Source organism: Schistocerca cancellata, chromosome 8 (assembly GCF_023864275.1).
Source record: "Schistocerca cancellata isolate TAMUIC-IGC-003103 chromosome 8, iqSchCanc2.1, whole genome shotgun sequence".
Classification (NCBI taxonomy): domain Eukaryota; kingdom Metazoa; phylum Arthropoda; class Insecta; order Orthoptera; family Acrididae; genus Schistocerca; species Schistocerca cancellata.
Genome location: NC_064633.1, coordinates 549,574,956 through 549,598,513, shown reverse-complemented (window position 1 = coordinate 549,598,513; position 23,558 = coordinate 549,574,956). Strand labels below are relative to the sequence as shown.

Sequence of the window (23,558 nt, the reverse complement as noted above, 5' to 3'; positions counted from 1 at the left end):
CTGAGGTCATTTTCCAGATATGCACACCTGCATTTCACTAATGAGTGCTCAATAATGATACACAAACATTCTGTCACCCATCATTTGTACTGTATATTCATACTCCTCCTCCCACTTCTTCATGTACTTCCAAATTATTTGGAACTGAGTTAATGTGCATCACGTAATGAAGGCAAAGTCCTACCTGATATGTGCTGAAGCAATTATGCGATCACCAGCAAGTTGCCAAACATGGAACTCATGAACCGCAAGTACACCATCCACCTTATCAAGTAGTCTTCGTTGGATAGCATCCACCTGGATGTGTGTTGGAACTGTCTGCAGTAAAATCAGAGCAGATTCCTGGAGAAGAGGCCACACTGATCGCAGGATTAGTACCACCAGAAGTAAACTAAGTGCCGGATCCAAATAAAATTTGTAACTCCAGGATGTCAGGTAAACAACCTGCAGAAAAACAGAAAATCAGTAACAAGTTAATATTCGGAGCATATACTATTAACTGGTTATCAATACCTACGAGGTATGTCAATAAGGTGGCAATGGCATGGAAAGGAACCACGTTACTTACTTACCAGGCACTTTAATACACTGAAGCGTCAAAGAAACTGGTGTAGGCATGTGTATTCTAATACAGAGATACATAAAGAAGCAGAATACAGTGCTGCAGTCAGCAACAACTCTATAAGACAACAAGTGTTTGCCACAGTTGTTAGCTGTTACTGCTGCTAAAATGCTAGGTAATCAAGATCTAAATGTGTTTGAATGTGGTGTTATAGTCGGCACACAAGCAATGGGACACAGCATCTCTGAGGTAGCCATGAAGTGGGAATTTTCCCAGACAACCATTTCATGAGTATACCATGAATATCAGAAATCTCCGATATCGCTGCAGCCGGAAAAAGATCTTACAAGAACAGGGCCAATGACAACTGAAGAGAATCATTCAACGTGACCAAAGTGCAACCCTTCTGCATATTGCTGCAGATTTCAACGCTGAGCCTTCAACAACTGTCGGTGTGCAAACCATTCAATGAAACGTGATTGATATCGGCTTTCGGAGCTGAAGGCCCAACATGTACCCCTGATGGCTGATGACTGCACAACACAAAGCTTTACGCCTTGCCTAGGCCTATCAACACCGACATTTGACTGTTGATGACTAGAAACATGTTGCCTGACCAGACAAGTCTCGTTTCAAATTGTATCAAGGTATGGAGACACCCTCATGAATCCATGGACGCTGCATGTCACCAGGGACTGTTGAAGCTGGTGGAGGCTCTGTAATGGAGTGGCGCATGTGCAGTTTGAGTGATGTGGGAGCCCTGATATGTCTAGGTACAACTGACAGGTGACACAAATGCAAGCATCCTGTCTGATCACCTGTATCCATTCATGTCCATTGTGCATTCCGACGGACTTGGGCAATTCCAGCAGGACAATGCGACACTCCACACTTCCGGAATTGCTAGAGTCACTCCAGGAACACTCTTCTGAGGTTAAACACTTGCAACTGCCTCCAGCCTCTCCAGACATCTACATTATTAAGCACATCTGGGATGCCTTGCAACTGTGTTGTTCAGAAGAGATCTCCACCCCCTCGCACTCTTACACTTTTATGGACAGCCCTGCAGAATTCATGGTGTCAAAGGTTAGTCGAGTCCATCTCATGTCCTGTTGCAGCACTTCTCCATGCTCACGGGGACCCTAAACAATATTAGGCAGCCCAGTTTCTTTGGCTCTTCAATGTATATAGATTAATTAATTTAACACTCAGAAAATACAGTTTTTAATATCTTGGACTTTTGTACGCACTGATGAGCCAAAAAACTATGACCAACGCAACATTGGATGCCGCCTTGTGGCTTTGCAGGCACTTGACGCAGTAATGAAAGTATGCACCTGCCTAGTGAAAATACGGGCTGCAAATGGGGAAATCCATTGAACTAAGTGACTCTGACAAAGGACAGATTATTATTACACACTGCCTAAGAATGAGTATCTCAGGAAGAGTGAAGCTGATTGAATGTTCACATGCTATTTTTGTGAGCATCTACAGAAAGATGTAGGAGAATAGTGGAACTACCACTAGGCGCTAAATGGTTGGACACCCACAACTCTCCACAGAACATGGAGTTCAGAGGCTCGCCTGTTCTGTAAAGTACGACAAATGGTGATCTGTGGCATCTCTGCTGAAAGAGCACAATGCCAGTGCATGCCCAAGTGTTTCAGAACACACCGCTCATCATACATGGTTGAATGTGGAGCTCTGCAGCAAACCATCCCTACGTGTTCATATGTTGAATGATCATCATCATCAGCTATGATTGTATTGGGCAATGAGACCACTGGGATTCGAGTGTCCATCAGTGGAAATGTGTAATTTATTCAGGGAAATCACGTTTTGGCCACAAACACCATCATCAAGGTGAACGGCGGGTTGAAATGTGCCACATGCCATGGACACAGGCTGGTGTGAGCAGTATTATACTATGTGAGACATTCTCCTGCACTTGCATGGGGCCTGTAGTAACAATCGAAGACATGCTCACAAGCTGCGAACCACCTTCAACCCATCCTTCATGCCTGATGTCATCCTGATGCCGATGTCATCTTTCAGCAGTATAACTGTCTGTGTCTCAGAGAAAGAACCATGCTACAGTGGTTTGAGGAGCATTATAGTGAACTCATGTTCATGTCTCAGTGACCAAATTTGCCTGGAAGCCATCTGGGTCACTACCAGGAACCATTGCCACAAATGCAAATTTGCGGCTCATTATTTTCGTGAATTGCTTGACTTTTGCATAGACACCTAATGGCAGATATTTCCACAATCCTACCTATAATCAGTTGGATCCCAGACATGCAGAACAAGAGATGCATTTCATTCCACAGAAGGGCAAACAAGCTATTAAGCGGGTGGTCATAATGTTTAGGCTCAGCAGTTTAATTTTCTGCCATGCAAGACTAATCCTATAATAGCTCAGCTAGACACTGCTTGAAGTGTGCTAATACACAAGTTTGTGCAGTTAACAGTTAAAAAAAACAATTGAAATTAATATGAATACAAATAAAGACAGCATTACATCTAATAGCATGAATGCTATGTACAGAACAGTTTAAATATCAGTGAGACAGTGGCATTACACCAGGAACTTTCCAGATAAACACCAAGTATTCCTTTATGTCATCTGTAGTTCTGGCAAGAGCAGAAACTGACTTCCTGATGTTAACTGCTCTAGACATATTCCAATTCAAAACAATGTTTGTTGCTATCCTGCAGTGCAAATATTGCAAGTGATAACCGAAAGTCATTAAGCTCAGATCAACACTGAATTTCACTAAGCTAAGTGGGATGTGAATACAAAACATAAATTTCTTCAACGGATGCATGTGAATTATTGGAGGGAGTAAATACGAGCTTTGTCCATAAAATACGTATAAAAGTTGAATAATGTCTTTATGTTACAAGTTGCAGTCACCGCCAGGTGGGACTACTGCTGTAATCAATCCCATCAATACTCAGTTCGAGTCAGAGCACTCTGCGTGAAGGTGGGAGTGTGTGGCAGCTTGTAGACAGTTACCCTTTTTCACCTGCCGTCAGCATGGAGCTTTCTCTGATTGAGGAACAGCGCGTCAACATCAAGTTTCTTGCAAAGCTAGGCAAGAATGGCCGTGAGATTTTTAAGTGTCTGAAACAGGTTTACGGAGACAATTCTCTGAAGGAACCAACTGTGAACAAGTGGTTAAAAAGGTTCCGGGATGGTCGAGAGAAAGTGAATGATGACCCTCCCCCAGGACGTCTGTCGACATCGAGTTCCGATGCAAATGTTGAACGAATTCGGGCTTGTGTTCTTAAAGACCGTAGATTGACAGTCAGAACGATTGCTGACAAGCTGTCAATCCCCAAAACAATCGTTCACGAAATCCTGAAACAAAAACTTGAAATGAAGAAATTGTGTGGGAAAATCGTACCGAAGCTCTTGACGCCAGAACAGAAAGCAAAGAAGGTTGAGTGCTGTGAGGATTGGTTGGAAGCAGAGGAACGAGGGGACTTTCTCAACCGAGTCATCACTGGAGACAAGTCCTGGTTTTACAAATTTGATGTGGAGCTCAAATCTCAAAGCAAGGCATGGAAACTAGCATGAGAAACCGAGAACAAAAAAGTCGCGAAAATCAAGGTCCAACGTGAAGACAATATTGATTGTTTTCTTTGATTCTAGGGGCACTGTTCACAAGGAATTTGTCCCTCCTAGCCAGAGAGTGAACGGAAATTTTTACGTTGAAGTTCTGACACGTCTCAGAGCTCGTGTGGCCCGAGTTCGACCAGAATTGGCAAAAGGGGGCAGGTGGATCCTTCATCACGACAATGCGCCCGCTCACACGTCGCTCGTTGGCTCGAGTTTTTGGCCCGAAGCTCAATCACCGTGACAGACCACCCGCCTTATTCACCCGATTTAGCCCCGTGTGACTACTTCATGTTCCCGAAATGCAAAATGGTGCTTCGGGGGCAGCACTTTGGAGATGTGGAAGCCATCAAGGCGGAAACGACACGGCAACTGAACAACATCACAACTGAAGACTTAAAGCACTGTTGTCAACAGTGGAAATGGCGTTGGCAGAAGTGTATCGCGTCTCAGGGTGAGTACTTTGAAGGAGACCATACTGTAATACCTGAATAATTGTGAAATAAAGTTATTATTCAACTTTTATACGTATTTTCCGGACAAACCTCATATATGCTAATGTTAATGGGACAACTAGATTATCATTTCCTTTTTACTGGCCTTTATCCCATATCTTCAAAGGGTCAACATGTTACTCTATTGGGTGATAGTGGCAGAGTATAGCCCTATGCCTGAACCTGTGATCTGGAAGTGGTCTGCTAATGCACACAGTTATCGAAGAGGACAGTGGGACTAGAATAACTGCCTACAAAAACAAAATGCTCACAATAACCATTTCACTGGTACTATGAACAACTTAATATTAAGTCTACTAAAGTTCACAGTTTTTGTCAGAAGAACTCTACTCCAAAGCAAGTAACCACATTCCTAGAAAAATTACTTTACATTTTCAGTTTACAGAATTTCCAGTATATATCTGTGAGCTTCAATGAAACATGTAGCTCCCAAACAGCATACTACAATAAATTACATAAAATGAAGCACTGGAACTCAAAAATTATTTAGATGAGACACGAATGTACATACATCACCTGTGAATAAATGCTGTCAAAGTGTCAAGGAGTATATTGTGTAACAAAGCTGCTGATATAGTTTTAACTTTTCACACACCTTCAGTGTATGACAATACGCCATTTAATGGCAGGTGTAAAGGTAATCACTCACCTTAAGCTGAGACTGAGTCATCAACAGGCACATGAACAAGATAAAGCCCACCAACTCTGAGGCGAATAGTTACCTTTACTCTCTCCTTCATACTCTTTCCTCTTGCTGGTAAACTCTGAGAGTCTGAGACCATAGTTTGGCTTGGTAGGTACTATAGTACCTGCCAATAAACAGATTGAAACACTTCCCCGCAATACACAGACTGCATCAAAATGACACTGATATCAACTATATATTTATAAATAATGTGGTGCTTAATTAATTATGTCACCAAACATAACCCTATGAAACAGAGGTGCAACTACTGACAACCTATGATACTGTGCATGTTCAAACAATGAACTTCCAGACTTGAGTTCTCCCTTCAAAAATGATCACTTTGCTGTCCATAACAATGGACCAAGCATTGTCAGTGTTCTTGTGATACACTGTACAGCTTCCACACATTCACAGTCTCCTTAATGACATGCAGTTTGTTGTGCACACTGTTATGCTATTCCGTTTTCCAAAGCCAAAAACCCTTGCAGCATAAGACAGAATGCAGGTCACCTTCAGAGATGCCCATCGCCAGGAGCGGTTTGCACGTAGCCTGTTTGGCCAGCCTGTCAGCAAGTTCGTTGCCTGGGATTCAGAGGTGTCCTGTGGTCCACACAAACACCACTGAACGACTAGAGATGGACTCCTGGATGTTCACTACCAAAGGAAGGTGAGGGTAGCACTGGTCAATAGCTCGTAAGCAGCTCAGGGAGTTGGAGCAGAGAAAAAATGCCTCACCAGAACAGGAACAGATGTACTGGACTGCATGAGATATAGCCACAGGCTCTGCAGTGAAAACACTGCAGCCAGTGGGCAAGGAATACTGTTTAAATGGCCTCTGGGGACATAGGCGAAGCCAACATTACCATCAACCATCAAGCCATCGGTGTAAACAACTTCAGAGCCCCAGAACACGTCAAGAATCGAGAGGAAGTGACAGAGGGATTAACAGATTCCTTAGGACGATGCAAAAGATCCTTATGAAGCTTTGGCCAAGGTGTACACCATGGAGGTGTACAGGAATGGACCTCAAGTAGAGGTGGTACAGGGAAGGACTCCAGTTTGGAGAGAAGGAATAGCACGCGAAGCGCAATCATAAGCCCTGACCTGGACCGCCAATGTGAGAGATGAACTGCCATGGGTGGAAAAAGGAGATGGTAATTCGAATGCTCAGGAGAACTATGATTGTGTGCAACATAAGTGGTGAGCAGCCACGCACATCAAATCAGCAATGGAGGGACTTCAGGCTTCACCAGGACACTCATCACCGGACTCATTCTAAAAGCTCCCGTCACTAATCTAACACCACAGTGGTGCAATAGGTCGAGGAAACGCAATGCTGAGAGCGCCACAGAACCATAGACCAGACTCCCATAGTGAAGGCAGGATTGAAAAGAGGCTTTGTAGAGCTGCAGCAGCTTAGAGCAATCTGCACCCCAGTTGGTGTTGCTCAGGCAGCGGAGAGCATTGATGTGCTGCCAGCACTCCCACTTAACCAGACGAAGGTGAGATAGCCAAATCAATTGGGCATTGAAAACAAGTCCTAAGAATCAATACGTCTCCACTACAGTGAGTGGATTGTCATTAAGATAAAATTCAGGTTCCGTATGAACAGTACAACGTCGACAGAAGTGCACGGCACATGACTTCGTGGCTGAACACTGGAAGCTGTGGGCTAGAGTCCATGACTGCGCCTTGTGAATGGCTCCCTGTAGGCACCGCTCAGTGACACCAGTACTGGAGGAGCAACATAAAATGCAGAATTCATCCGCATACAGAGAAGGGGAGACCGATGGCGCTACACCTGCTGTTAGGCCGTTTAAGGCCACTAAAAATAGAGATACACTCAATACACTAGCCTGCGGAACGCCATTCCTGAATAAGGGGAGGGGGGGGGGGGGGGGGGGGGGACTATGGAAAGCACCAACTTGGACACGGAAAGTACGGGGCGACAGGAAATTTCGGATAAAAATCGGGAGCAGGCCTCAGAGACCCCACTCATACAATGTGGCAAGGATATGATGTCACCAAGTCATGTCGTATGCTTTACATAAGTCATAAAAGACGGCAACCAGATGTTGGCATCTGGAAAAGGCTGTTCCGATGGCAGACTCGAGGGAAACAAAATTATCAGTGGTAGAGTGAACCTGGCGGAAGCCGCCCTGACATGGAGCTAGTAGGCCACGTGACACCAGGACCTAATCCAACCGCCGACACCATCCGTTCCAGCAGCTTACAAAGAACATTGGTGAGGCTGATGGGCCAATAGCTATCCACATCAAGTGGATTTTTACTGAGTTTTACTACCGGAATGATGGTGCTCTCCCACCACTGTGATAGAAAGATGCCATCGCACCAGACCCAGTTGAAGATAACGAGGAGACACCGCTTGTAATCAGATGAGAGATGTTTAATCATCTGACTGTGGATCCGATCCGGCCCAGTAGCTGTGTCGGGGCAATGTGCAAGGGCACTGAGGATCTACCACTCTGTAAATGGAGGGTTATAGAGTTAACTGTGGCATGTAGTGAATGATGGGACTTTGCTTCCCATCTGCCGTGCAAAGGCTGGGGGGTTGTTCTCCGACGCGGAGGCTCGAGCATAGTGCTCAGCAAAGAGCTCGGCAACCGTGTTTGCGTCAGTAGAGAGCATGCCATTGATGTTAATGCCAGGGACACCTGTTGGGGTCTGGTACCCAAAAAGACATCTGACCTTCATCCAGCCTTGGGAAGGTGTCGTATGGCACCCAATGGTCAACATGTACCTCTCCCAACACTCCTGTTTCCATCCTTTTATAAGCACGTGAATGCGGGCATGGTGTTCTAGGGAAGGGTGCCGCTTATGCCACTGTAGAGCTTACCGACACTCATTAATTGCCTCGGAGACTTCCGGAGGCCACCAAGGGACTGTCTTTCACTGGGGGCACCCTAGAGAACGAGGGATCGCATTTTCCACTGCATAAATTATCATTGTAGTGACCTGATCAATCACAACATTGATGGCACCACATGAGGGAGATTCAATGGTGACAGCAGAGGTGAAGGCTACCCTGTCTGCCTTGTTTAAAGCCCATCTGGGTAGGCGTCTGTGGGCATGACGCCAGACAGGAAGATGGGGAAGTGGTCACTACCACACAGGTTGTCGTGTGCTCTCCAGTGGATACATGGGAGAAGTCCTGGACTGCAAATTGATAAATCAATGGCCAAGTAACTACCATGAGCCACACTGATACATGTGCCAGCCCCAGTATTTAAGAGGCAGAGGTCGAGTTGGGACAGTAAATTTTTGTTAACTCTGCCATGGCCAGTAAGCATGGTGCTACCCCACAAGGGGTTATGGGCGTTAAAATCTCCCAAAAGTAGGAAAGGTTTAGGGACCTGATCAATCAGTGCAGCCAACAAGTTCAGGGGTACCGCACCACCTGGAGGGAGATACACATTGCACACAGTTATTTCCCAGTTATCCATATCACGAAAGCCACAGCTTCAAGAGAAGTTTGAAGGGGCACAGGTTCACTACATACCGAGTTCAGGACATGAATGCAAAGTCCACCTGACACACTATTATATTCACTATGATTCTTCTAATATCTTTTAGCTGCAAAGGGTAGCCACAGCTTCAAGAGAAGTTTGAAGGGGCACAGGTTCACTACATACCGAGTTCAGGACATGAATGCAAAGTCCACCTGACACACTATTATATTCACTATGATTCTTCTAATATCTTTTAGCTGCAAAGGGTAGAGGTCCGCATTGCTGGGAACCTAGTTTCCTGGAGAGCAATGCAAAAAGTAGGTGTAAAGCTTAACAGTTGCCATAGCTCAGCCACATGGTGGAAAAAGCCACCACAATTCCACTGGAGGATGATGTGATCGTGAGAGAGGCAATGCCATGACGAGAAAGCGAGAAAGTGGGCTAAAGATCTCAATGCATGATGGACATGATGCACCATGTGAGGCGTCCTTCCCCAATTGGCTTGCTCTTCAGGAAAATTTTGAGAAATGGAGAACAAACCCTACAGGGGACCATCACATAAAGTCCAAAAGGTGACAGGCAGGAACACCTTGGGCCTATTCTAATCCCCAGGCCTGCAGGGAGGAAATGGTGGGGGCATCACAAACACCGAGTCCCTGGGCAGAGAAAATCCCCTACTCGTTTGGTAATCGAACCCGGGACCCTGTGATCCAGAGGCAGCAATGCTAGGCACTAGACCATGAGCTGCGGACTTTCAGTATGTGGTATAGAAAATACAGTGCCTAAAAAGAAGGTTAATACCTAGAAGGCAAGGTCAGATGTGAATGTAACATCATAGAAGTACACACCATCAGCAGTTGTGTAAATGATTAGGGAGACTGTTTTTCTGTGACAGGCAGAGTGACCATCGGAGTGTATTAGCACTGTTCACATTTATTATTGTTACCGGGCCTCCTAAAGTAAACACCAGATGTTGGGTGATCACTGTGTCAGACACAGAGATGCTGCATACCCATAAAACTTGGAAGAGGTCCCTTTCTCCCAGTACAAGAATCCATGGTATCATGGGCCAGTTACAACAGTTGGGGCCAGCTTGCCCCAGGAAAGGATACAACACCTTTCACAATCAAATCAGTGCAGAGTCCAGGCTAGACAATATGGAATGTTATACTGATCGGAGACCTCATACTGACGAGTTCTTTGTAAATTTGACTAGATTTTGTAATCACTGAAACAACATCAGAGGCCTTGAAGTTGCATTTCATTTTCTCCTCCCCCTGGGTGCTTCTCTTTTTTGTCAGGCAGTGCATCTTTGTTAAATTTTAATACTACAGATTATTAGTTTTCTAGTCACTCCCATTCCCATCTCCCAGCTGCGCCCCCCCCCCCCCCCCACCTGTCTCCCCGACACAAATCTGTAGACCCCGAGTGGGATTTATAATATACTTGATACAAGGGTATGCCATGAAAAGTCTGGTATAGAGCTATTACCATTATTTTATGATTACGACAATTCTTTACAACAACAACAACAACAAGAAAAAAAAAATTGTTGACTTTTCACAACTCTTCATTAATCATGTACAATTTTACATTTTTTTAAAAATTATTTTCAATGTCTATTATAATTTGAAATTTATGCTTGTTAATGTTTTATTTTCATTTATGGATTGGAAGATTACCACTCTGAGACTAGTAATCATTTGTGTCAATTTGCAATTGAGACATAAAATAATTTTACAGGATTTTTATGTCTTTTTCCCAAAGTCAGCTGCAAATGGGCCAGTGAAAGATCCTTAATGCTTAATAATCACTACTGCTGCTGCATCCACTACTACTCCCCTCCACAAACGAGGGTAACTGAAAAATCTTTATTTACAGATGATATTTAGTTTGCTTCGTGCATGCAAGCACTGAATGCATGAACACCAGACAATACCGGTATACAACTCGTGCTATTACCACCTGTCAATCATGAAATTATTTAGCTGAGGTATGACTGATAACTGGACCAGTATGATATGTAACAGCAATTATGGTCAATTAACATCTGCCGATGTCATACAACTTTTCTCTCTCTTGACAAAAACAAGTCAAAATTTAGAATGAAAATGCATGTAACTTACAGAAGCTGATGCAATGACAATCACTGAGCCAAGAGCATCTGCAAGAACATGAAGGAAAACACCACGCATGTTCATCTGTGATGCCGATGATCTTTTTTCGTGATGATGTCGCCCTTTCTCTGAAGGGTCAAATGTTTCTTGTGGTGGCTGAAATGTCTCATCGTTCTCATTATCATCAGTTGAGACTAGCTGCGACAACCTGGTATGACTTCGTGAGAGTCCACCATGTGAATGACCATGTCCATGTCCATGTTCTGCAAAATAAAGAACAATTACTCAACTTTCAGATCTGTTGTATACTACATGCAATATCTATCTATCTATCCCCCCCCCCCCCCCCCCCACTTTTCTCCTAGTCGTAAACTGTACTATTAATTTCACTTCTCTTTCTCTTAAACCCTCATTAGTCATTATTGTTTCATCCTGCCATCTGTATAGTGAAATCAGTATAAAGTTTACAAATTTATCATCTTTAATTGCCTTATTTCTAACACTTTCCTTTCACCTTTATCTCCCTTTGTCCTCAGAACCTACGACTCCCTTTAAATACAGGATGAGTGACCTGTCTTTTTAAACATTCCCCAAGCCTGCACCACCTTCCTCTCTGACAAGGAACTAACATTTCCAAAACATAGTAGTTTTTTCTGTGTGTGTTGACAGTACTTGTAATTTCTCCTGAAGGTTAATCTCACCAACCATAATGTCTCCCAAATGTTTTTTACAGTTTTCTCATGTGTCTTCATTTGATATAAGAATTTGCTATTTTTGGCTACTGCTTTCAACTCACTGCTTTCACTGTTGTCTCATTTCTGGTGTGAAGCAGTAGATCAACATTTCATTCAAAGTAACATAAAATAAAAGACTAATTTTTAAATGATCTAAACGTAGCTGAGAAATTATTTTTTCTTCTTTCTATGAGCATATGTGTCATCAGGTATTTTGTACATCGTTCAGTATCATAATGCATACAGTGACGTCTTTCACAAGGATTAATTTGGACATAAATACAGTCACAGCAAAACTGATATTTTAATTTTTTATCTGGCAAAAGTTTATGAAGCTGTTAAAGGCACCTGCTCATTAGTTTTCAACAAATTGCTGCAGTAATAAAACAACAGACTTCATATTGTCACAGTACTCCACTTTATTTAGTTAGCAGAAAATTTAACTGTATTATGGAGTCCAAGAGTTTTTTACTCACCATGGAACAGGAACAGCCCAATAATATTGACTACCAGTCCAAGAGTTCCTACTATCACTATCAGCTTCGGCTCATGGATCTCCTCGACCTCTATGAACCTTAAAACAAACAAACAATCAATCAATCAACGTAATTTATGTTTAGAGTTGATTCTCTTAAAAGAGGTGTACTGGCCAAAAACCACCACCTTCAATGAGCCACTGAGAACCATAAGGGCCTAAAGTACATCACTGTTGATTGAGAGACTGCAGCATTTATTCTTGCTTCTGACACCTGTTGATCTTATGGCGAGTCAGGTTTATCTATGCTGTAGGCCCACACTGTGTATATGAACATTCACGAAACACTGTCTCATTGGTTTCTCTGACCTTAACTTAAATATGGGCCTGACAACAGTGTATTTTAGGCCCTTATGGTTCTCAGTGCCTCACATCATTTCAAAACGAAAAGCGCGCGCACACACACACACACACACACACACACACACACACACACACACACACACACACACACACACACACACACACACACAGAGAGAGAGAGAGAGAGAGAGAGAGAGAGAGAGAGAGAGAGAGAGAGAGAAGGGGGTGGGGTGTACACGTACCTTTTGCAAGCTTCCACAGTAATTGAGAAGCACAGTGCAACAAGAAAAACTGCATTTACTAAAGCTCCTAATACCTCAGCTCTGGCCCATCCAAATGTGTTTTTGGACCACTTCTTTGGTGACATCTGCAATAAAATATTCTCATTAAGTGTGTGTGAAATTTATGCCTAATATTTTCTCAAATTATAGTCACTTTCCTATAGCGAAGTCAATGAACAAAGATCCCGACAGCTGCCAGTGCTGGTACCAGCTTTCAGCTAAATTTTAAATGGCTGCAGGCGAAACCAATAGTCAGCTGTGGAGCTGTGACAGCACTGAGGTATTCACACAGGGACATACATGAAACCACATTACATTCTCAGCCAAGATAAGATGCACAAAGCAACCACAACAAGCCAATTGTAACCATTGGGAAACTTCTTTCGTTGACTTTACTACAGTCACTGCGGCAGGTATATTCTTCAGAAGTATAAAAATTCTACACATCTTCAATGACCAATACAAACTGTGATATTTGTGAATGGCACAGAGAGAGATTGTAATTAACTGCACATCTTGATAAAAAGTATGAAGTAAATCAATAGCAAAATTGTATCTGAGTCCATCTTGATGAAGTTTGCACATGGGCCTACAGATACATCTTAAGATACCGTTCATATTAATTACTAAGCATACTTTGAAAATAATGTACCATACTGACAGTAGGCAATTAAAACCTTGTAACTCCATTTTGTTAAATTTTATGGGAGAACCAAAAAAGATTTTTTAAACAATAAAAGGTGATAAAATGAAGTTAATACACCTAACTATGTAGCACAAGCCTAGTTATTGACAGATTAGAGAAATCCATGCAGTTTCAAGTCTCTCTTTCATAATGGAGTTACTGTTTACTGGAATTACAATGTTTTCACAGTCAGCTGGAGTTACACAGTTTTCATTACCTACCACCAATTTATGCTTTCTTTTGGGCTTTTATCATCATCCACATATGTATTAAGTTATTTCATCCACTTTCCCTACTGTTTTCACATTGCAAATTTTTCCAGTAGTTTATCAATTTCAACTGTAAACTTATTTGTTGTTAATTCCCTTATGTAAACACTTTTTAGCCTCCTCTGCTTGAGTGGTAAACTTATGCATCTTGCACTCAGTTCTACTGCATTTTCCATAATGTTAAGTTTACCTTTATTCAAATTTGGAAAATCTCACTAACTGCAAGAAAACCATTTTTCAGAAATGTTAGGGAAAACTGCAATTCTAGCTGAGTTGATGTATTCTCTCCGGAATACCACTTGTTTACTAAAACCACACACAAAGGAAGTTCAGTAAAACTACAGAGATATGTTGATATAAAATTACATTGACTACAAAACCAAAGAAAAAAATTCAGACAGAAAAATTTAGCATTTCAGAATTTTAACAGCAAGACTGCGGTCCACAGTTAACATCCTCCACTCAAGAGCCAATACCTCCAGAGTACACATAGATCCAGTGAATAAACATGGCTAGTGATTTTACATTATGTATCAGTTACAATCTTTAATCTATGGTTCACTTTCTTATGAATTACACTGTACTGCAGTAGGAAACAAGCAGTAGGCCTATTGACAACTGTTTTGCCATTAATAAACATCCATTTTGAGAAACAAGTGAGCTGCATATATTACTCATCTATCTGATATGTTGTAATTTCCTAGGATATCTCTAACTCTAGTGCTGCTCATATCCAGAATGAATGTACAAAAATATAAAATCTTTCAGAATGAAACTAGTATCATAAACTTAATCTCTCTGTACATTACATCAACAACCTATTTTCAATGTAAGTCTATATCCACATTGACAGTGTTGTGATTGTCTGGTGGCAGGAATCATCCCAGTGTTTTTGGTGCTACTACAGGTTTGTGTACATTGTCACTACAAGAAAGACATCTACAATATTGCATGAAATGTTGGAACTTTTTATGGCAGTGAAAGTTTGGAGAGCCAAACAACTAACAAAAACAAACACGTATGGAAGTTTACAAACATAAACTGACAAAAATATTTTAGTTGCCTATTTAGAGCCGGTACATTTTTCTGTGTGTATGTGGTCATATCCGAACGATTACTCACCTTAACAGAAAGAAAGGCGACGACTAGAGCAGCTACATCACTCAACATGTGAAAACTGTCAGCAACCAAGGCCATTGAATTCGTCACGTAACCAACAACAATCTCCACCAAGAAGAAGAATGTAGTAAGCCAGAACATGGAAATGAGTCTGCACTTCTTGCCCGTGTACCGCCCCATGATTTATACTGCAAAAGAAGAAAAATAGGATTTACACAGCAGAAAATTGTGCACTGACAACACACAGAACACGAATGGTGTTCACGCCTATGGCTATGATTGCACTATTTCAAACGACGGCAGAATAACCATCTAAATCAAAGAAATACATGGTAACAAGAATACTGCTCAACAACATTGATCATAGCATTTTCACAAATGCACTAACGTAGACAACTGGTAGTCGAAATCTGCAGTAGAAGCTCCAGGTTTGTAGCAGAATGATCAGATAAGCAGTTTACACACTGGCCTAGAATCGGCAGTTGTCTCTTAACAATATTTTCCACGACAGCACGGAGGTAATATTGAACATGATTATCTGTTACATCAACGAGAAAAATACGCCAGAACAAGACTGCGATGTCTGACACCATCGGCTGCTACGCGATGTACTCTGAGCACAAACAGACGAATACATTACACAGTCGGCGAAGTTTATGAGAGATAAGCACAGACCGCTCACCGTCTGATGTAACTGTCGACTAACGGCAGATGTTTAGAGCACTCTCCGCTGGAAGCCACAGGCAGCAGGCACTGTCCGAGCTAGAGGAGGATGCGTGTCAGGCCGCAGTCGGTCATACTGGGGACTGCACGGTTTGTCCGTATAGCGCACGGCACCACAGCTCAGCTGCGGCGTTTGCACACGGCACACGGGTCGGCTCGCGCCTGTTCTCCGTCTTGCCTCCCGGAGCCGGCGCATTTCCGGACAGGGCGAGCCGTCAACCGCCCCCGTCGACGCCGCCGCCGCGAGGCACGTATTGCCCCCACATTCAAAAGCAAACGACGGCGCGGGGAGTGGGGGGCGGCGGTGGACGGCCGGCGGAGGCGCGGGCAGGCCGGCGAAGGCCATCCACAAGGCTACTCGCTCCCACCACGGCCAGGTGCAGCGCGCGTCATCGCGTTCTTTCGAACTCGCTTCTGGAACCGCCAATGACTGAGGCAACCGTTGCGGCGTGCTACATCAAGGTACAAGCCCACATGGTTTTGATCCGATTCATATTGTGCTTGCCGCCATGGCGCGTGCGTCTCTCTCACACACACACACACACACACACACACACACACACACACACACACTTTTTTCACGTCAAGGTTCTGGCAATCAATACATTAAATGACGCAGTCAGCAGCGGAATGAACTAGAAGGCGTCCTACGAATGAGAGTTTAGGTGGCCGACATTCCATCAGTTGTAACAAATATGTGAAAACAAATGATGAGCGTCACTTTCGCTTAGCGCTTTCCTCTGCTCTCTTCATGTGCGCGTCTCCATTTCGACGTAACATTTCCCTTCTTCGAGTGCCACCGCTCTTTGATGACCACTATTTCAACAAGAGGGGCTCCCAAGGCCACGAGATTCCTTGTTGTCAGTAATGACGTTGATTTAGGTCAGCTTTGAAACTGTCTTTTCCTGTGACCTCCAACAAAGCAACCACTGCCAGTAAACTGATAGCAAAATCATACGAGGGCCATTCAGAAAGTAGGGAACGTTTCCGTCTGACGCCCTACAGGCGCGCGTATATTTTGGTATGTGCGTGCTCGGCAGCTCTGTCAGCATCCATCCGCGAAAGCAGGAACGTCTCTGCGCGTCTAGTTTTTTCGATATTCGAATTTGAAATGTGCGCTGCAATCGAAAACCCCGCCAGTTGTGAGGTGCGGTCTGTGATACGATTTTTGTTGGCAAAAAACCTAAACCCTAGAGAAATTTATCGTGAACTGTGCGAAGTGTACGGAAACAACGTAATGAGTGAATGTACTGTCCGGAAATGGTGCATTCGGTTTAAAAGAGTGGACGCCCGAGCATTCTGACTGACGATCTTGTCGCTAAAGTTGATGTAACAATTCGTGAAAACCGTCGCTTCACAATAACGGAGCTTTCGCTTTCTTTTCCACAAGTTTCACGGATTTTGTTGTTTGAAATTGTCACTCAAAAGCTAGGCTACCACAAATTTTGAGCACGATGGGTGCCCAAAATGCTTACAGAGCACCATAAAGAACAGCAAAAGGGGCCAACGTTGACATTTCTGGAGGCCTATCACAAACATGGTGATTCATTACTGGATCGAATCGTAGCCGGTGACGAGACTTGCGTGAAACAAGTCAATTGCGAGACAAAATTACAGTCCATGGAGTGGGCGCACACTGGTGGATGACATCGGAAGTTCACTGAGGCTTTTTGCAGATGATGCTGTGGTGTATCGAGAGGTTGTAACAATGGAAAATTGTACTGAAATGCAGGAGGATCTTCAGCGAATTGACGCATGGTGCAGGGAATGGCAACTGAATCTCAATGTAGACAAGAGTAATGTGCTGCGAATACACAGAAAGATAGATCCCTTATCATTTAGCTACAAAATAGCAGGTCAGCAACTGGAAGCAGTTAATTCCATAAATTATCTGGGAATACGCATTAGGAGTGATTTAAAATGGAATGATCATATAAAGTTGATCGTCGGTAAAGCAGATGCCAGACTGAGATTCATTGCAAGAATCCTAAGGAAATGCAATCCGAAAACAAAGTAAGTAGGTTACAGTACGCTTGTTCGCCCACTGCTTGAATACTGCTCAGCAGTGTGGGATTCGTACCAGATAGGGTTGATAGAAGAGATAGAGAAGATCCAACGGAGAGCAGCGCGCTTCGTTACAGGATCATTTAGTAATCGCGAAAGCGTTACGGAGATGATAGATAAACGCCAGTGGAAGACTCTACAGGAGAGACGCTCAGTAGCTCGGTACGGGCTTTTGTTGAAGTTTCGAGAACATACCTTCACCGAAGAGTCAAGCAGTATATTGCTCCCTCCTACGTATATCTCGCGAAGAGACCATGAGGATAAAATCAGAGAGATTAGAGCCCACACAGAAGCATACCGACAATCCTTCTTTCCACGAACAATACGAGATTGGAATAGAAGGGAGAAGCGATAGAGGTACTCAGGGTACCCTCCGCCGCACACCGTCAGGTGGCTTGCGGAGTATGGATGTAGATGTAGATGTAGATGGTCCCCCCCCCCCCCTCCCATAAAAAAAAAATAAGAAAATGTTTTCAAACCTTGTCAGCAAGGAAGTTGATGGCGACAGTGTTTTGGGATACGCAAGGCGTGCTTCTTATTGATTCTCTCTATCGTGGAGCAACCATAAATTCTTTCCAGTACTGTCAAACTTTGCACAGCCTTAGAATAGCAGTTCAAAACAAACGCCGAGGAAGCTGACGTCCAAAATTTTGTTTTTGCACGGCAATGCCCGACCTCACACGGAAAACCGCACTGAAGAACTCCTTAATTCATTCAAATAGGAAATTTTCCCTCATCCGCCCTACAGCCCCGATCTTGCACCAATTACTTCCACATGTTTCTCAAGATGAAGAACTGGCTTGCAACGCAGCGCTTTGATGACGACGCGGAACTCCAGGCGGGCGTGACTCACTGGCTGAAGAATCAGGCGGCAGAATTTTACGACGAAGGTCTTTCAAAGCTTGTCCACCGCTATGATAAGTGCCTCAATGTGTTTGGTGACTACGTGGGAAAGTAGTATGTCAGTCGCTCTTTCAGATGTATATAATAAAATATATTTCTTGTACTTAGGCTTTTTTTTTAATGCCAAAACGTTCCCTACTTTCTGAATAGCCCCCGTACTTCGGAATGCGATATCACACATAAGGGCCATACACAAAAGTCAAGGATGTCAATGGCGTGCTCATTTTGGGCAAGTACAGTAACTATAATTGCTCTAGCAGGCTCCTCAAAAACGCATTTTTTTTGTCCTGCTCACAAAAACTGGGGTTTTCCAAGAATTTTAATACTGTGTTTAAGTTTCCCGGTAAGACAATTTTCACCACAGAATTGAAAAGGTCGCTTAAAAAGTAGCGCACTATTCGTGGATTGTGGAATGCAGCGAGGAAATGAAATTTTATATCTTGAAGCACTGGTTCTCTCTCATCTGACTATACAACAACATCTCATTCTTGTTTCCTGTTGTTTCAGGGAAGCTACTGTTGATCAACATGAAACTGTGATGGAGCCCTTAGACAAATAGAAAGCTTAGTCAACATGGATTCCCTGAAACTGATACCAGTGAATGAGGACATGATACATCGACATAGTGTTCTTGGATGGCGTTAGGAAATTCAGCACGTTGACACAACATCCAGTAACTGCCACGCTCGGGTTACCACAACCAATGAGTTGAGCATCAATCACCGATGAACTCAAACACAATGACTATACGTAACAGATAATAGAAAATTTGAGTATGATGAAACAGTGTTTGAGTCGATCTTTTGCGACGTTTATGTGAGGGTTATCACATCTTTTCAAGGAGGTATAATTTTTAATTAAACCTGGCTGTTACAATTCTATCTGGAGACAAGAAGGCTCTCAGAATTACCGGGCGACAGACCCCAAAAGTTGCCAGATCACGCAAGAATTTTATGGCGACGCCTTTTTGAGACCGTAGGAACAAGTTTTCATATACTTTAGAGCATGTGGATCGACAATTACCAAAGAATGCAATTTTTCTCCTTTGGACAAGCATATTTTACGGGCAAAGATGCAAGACTCACACGTGAGATACACCAAGTTGCGCCACCAGAATCCTAGACCGCAAGCTGCACCCATCACAAATCACCAGACGCCCAACTGGGATGGGGCATAGCGCCACTTGCTACATACATTTCCGATTGAGGACAAAAAGTTTTATGTCTGTTTGGACGGTTGAAGGGGCATCTGCTTGGTGGACAGTTTCGAGATAACGAGCGTGTAATAACTCACAAAAAGACTGTTACGGAGATGATTTTGTGTCAAGAAATAAAGACGACTGCAGCGCAGTGAGCCAAATTGATGAAATACTGACATTTCAAACGAATTTAAGTTTCTTGTTCTTTAATGCTTATCATTAGCGAACCACGGCTGATTTTACTTTACTTTTGAGACAGATCTCTCTAAAATTTTGTCAACTTGTTGTCAGGAACTTCAGAAGCAAGCGGACACAACAAATTAGCGCGCAGTGTCTCAGAATCGTTACAGCTTGGTAAATGTGGAAGAAGTAACAAACATCAGAGCCGCCATCGGCGAGTTATGGCCGATCTACGCGAGTTTCTGTGACTGGGTTTGGTTGACAAAGATGTCTCGTATCTACAGAGACTAACAAACCTTGAAGTAAGTGTTATGGCGCACGCAGGGGTTGTACGCTTTAAGGATGAACGTGGGCTTATTTAATAATCGTTATCAGTAACAAGTAAAACCTAACTAAATCACTCTTAGATCTACTTCTTGGCAATATTTTTTGCTATCTGATGTTGATATTCGGTCTTGGCCGCCGCCTTCCCTCAGACGCTGTACACATTCGATAATTTTGCCGTCGGTAATCACAGTTTAACAGTAATGCTGGTGGGGACGAATACGGTTCATCCAAATATTTGTAACTCTGCGATAAGATTGTTACGCTTCCAGATGAAAGGATGCGGAGTCGACTTCTGATACGTCCATCTCCACGCCGACAGTGTTGACATATTGCTCCATCGTCGGACAGACTGATCGTTGCGGGTCGAGCGGTTTAGCCTGCCTTATACCTGGAGTGAAAAACGGAACTGTGACTGATCAGGCCACTGCTCACACAATGCCCAAAACGCATGTAATACCTGTCTCATAGAGTTCTTCCTCTCCTATGATCTGTGCCCCTGCAAGGGGAAACGTCTGCTCTATATTTCCTCGTTGTAGAATCAACCCCGCGAAAGAGATGTCGAACGCGCAACTGCCGGAGAAATGCGGGCACGGAGGTACGCGGACGGCAGCATTTGCGGACACCACTTGTGCCAGGTAGTTTGGACATTCGCTCCGGGACGAGGGAAGGCCTCCTTCCAGCGGTAGTGTCTGCATATCTCTGCTTTTAAGTTACAGTGTCCGCTTCTTCCCTGACGCAACCAGCACATACAGGCCTCCATACACACGCGGACCATTCCGCCGAGTGGAAGATCTTCTGTCGTCCCGGAGGCAAGTGCCCAAACACCTGTCACAAGTGGTGTCCGCAAACCCTGCTGTCTGCATATATCCGTGCCCGCATTTCTCCAGCAGTTCGGCATTCCCCAAATCGACATCGGCACATCCGAGGGTTTGTTTCTTCAACGACTAAATGTACAGCAGACGTTTCCCCTTGCAGAGGCGCGGGTCATAAGAAAGGAAGGCCTCTACGTGGCCCCGTACGACACGAATCTTGGATATTGTGTGCGCAGTGGCCTGGTCAGCCACAGTTCCATCGTTCACTCCGGGTATAAGGTGAGGTAGGCCACACGAATCGCACCAGCCAGTCTGTTCCGACCCGTCCGCTTGTGTGCAGGCGACGTGTACGCTATCGGATGCCTCGGTTAGACCAGCGGACGTCTACCTGCTTCCCCGACCGCTACTTGCCAGCCAACATTCCGTCGGTGCAAGCAGTTGCCGGTGTCAAGAAACAGTCGGACACTTTGGCAGACGGGTCGGCGGACCAGTCGGCCTGTGAATGGGCACCTTGAGAGGCCTCCACGCGTTCAATATTTATTGAGAATAGTGTATTGTAGTTCTCACCATATTTTAGCCACCATCGATATTTATGTCAGTATTTTCATTTGGCAATGTGGTTTCAACAAGCCAATACGTCGAAGAACGACTGAACAGAGCAATTTATACCTGTCATGCAATAATGCGTTTTGGTAATTTTAAGCAAAGAAACGTTGTGTTTTTGTGATTATTATTTTGTTGGCATGAAGATAAATTCTGTTGCAGAATAACATGCAAATACAAACAAATAGGGATACAAGTATTCTATGCATACAGATTTTGATTTGCATATAACTAAGCATTGCTACATCTGGATGTCTAGAGTCCTTAATCATTCGTGATAATGTCGCGAGACTGGTAAGAATTTTACTTACTACCAGTTATTGAATAACTGTTCAAAGTAGAAACAGCTATCTTTAATTGTGATATACAATACTACTGTGATTTAATTTGAGAAGCTAAAACTGTGTTCAAACTTTCAAAATGAAATCGATGTCCATGATATTTATTCATAAACCACATTCCGAAATGTTAAATATAATCGGTTGCTGCATAAACTTACGCTACCAAAAAATTTGTAGTAAAACACTACTCAAAAAATTCAACCTAAGGAACTGTGTTTTGTTTTAAATGTGCAGTAAGAAGACACACACGGCTTCATATACTATTTCTGGTATATTCTGAGGCCAAACTGTGCTTTCTGTTTATCTGCAGACTAGGATACATGAAGTGTTATTTGAAGACTTTGCCTTTTCATGTTGAACACCAACACGTCCAGCCCTTGCTTCGGAAGCGAAGTCAGCACAGGAATTTGTATTTCGACTAGTGCCACGTTCACACAGATCCTGAGGAGTGGGGCGGGAGGCAAAGTACTGATCGACAGGAGGTGGAGGGGACAGGGTACTCATCCCTTCGGACCACGTAAATCCTTCCGTGAACCGGCTTTATCCATTAATTTCCCGTGTCCGCTTATCTCTGGAAACCGATCCTTCGCGTGAAGTATAAGCGCGCGCGACCACAGCACACTGTTATTGCTTGTTACGTATCTGTGTGTGTTTAAAAGCACTTCTCGAGTCAAGGTCTCAGTTGAAACAAATGGACTGCGATTAATAAGACGATCATTTCAGAGAGAAAGAAATCGCTGGTTACTTGAAAATAGCGTACCAAAGTGCAGATTTGTTTTTGTAAGTAACCTAGTGCCAGCCGCTGCACCAATTGTCAATTCCATGCAGGTTTTCTTGGATTTTGCTGCAGTCTTTTGGCTCTGCAAGCTCCCCGCAGCTGTCAGCATCGTCCGCACGCAGCCTCTTGAGAGTTTCCGACGCTGCAGTTGCGCGGTATTTCCTTCTTTCGCAACTACGCGAAATCGAACCGTTTTACCTTGTTTGACTTAAGCGGTATTCTTTCAGCTTCATTTTCTTGGTAAAGAATTGAAAAGTCATCGTTTCCGCATTAACAGCAGGGGCGCTGAGCCAAGTATGCCGACTGCCGAAATCTGGAAACTCGAGAACTTTAAGTCAGTTATGCGGTACCATTTCATATACATCTAAACAAATACTCCGCAAGCCACATACGGTGCCTGGCGGAGAGTACCCTGTACCACTACCAGTCATTTCCTTTCCCGTTTCACTCGCTAGCAGAGCGAGGGAAAAACAGCTGTCTATATGCCTCCGGACGATTCCTTATCTCTCTTATCTTATCTTCACGGTTCTTACGCGCAATGTATTTTGGCGGCAGCAGAATCGTTCGGCAGTCAGCTTCAAATCCCGGGTCTCTAAATTTTCGCATTAGTGCTCCGGGGAAAGTATGTCGCCTTCCCTCCAGTGATTCGCACTTGCGATCCCGAAGCATCTCCGTAATAGCTGCGTTTTGTTTGAACCCATCCACAAATGTAGCAGGCCGCCTCTGAAT

The 23,558-nt window shown here is 43.7% G+C and overlaps 1 protein-coding gene across 4 annotated transcripts in view; it reads right to left on the bottom strand.

Annotated features, from left to right (window-relative positions):
* Window positions 1-23,558, bottom strand: part of LOC126095475 (zinc transporter 1) — a 269,483-nt gene that overhangs the window by 42,153 nt on the left and 203,772 nt on the right. For 2 of the 4 annotated variants that reach the window (XM_049910265.1, XM_049910267.1), the window contains 5 exons: window positions 14,904-15,088; window positions 12,789-12,913; window positions 12,185-12,282; window positions 10,984-11,237; window positions 185-444 (listed from right to left, as the gene is read on the bottom strand). In XM_049910265.1, the coding sequence (XP_049766222.1) occupies window positions 185-444; window positions 10,984-11,237; window positions 12,185-12,282; window positions 12,789-12,913; window positions 14,904-15,080 (914 nt within the window). In that variant the 5' untranslated portion in view covers window positions 15,081-15,088. Of the gene's footprint in view, window positions 1-184; window positions 445-10,983; window positions 11,238-12,184; window positions 12,283-12,788; window positions 12,914-14,903; window positions 15,089-15,288; window positions 15,531-15,582; window positions 15,871-23,558 lie in introns of those variants that run through there. The other 2 variants (XM_049910264.1, XM_049910266.1) reach the window with 2 other exon arrangements.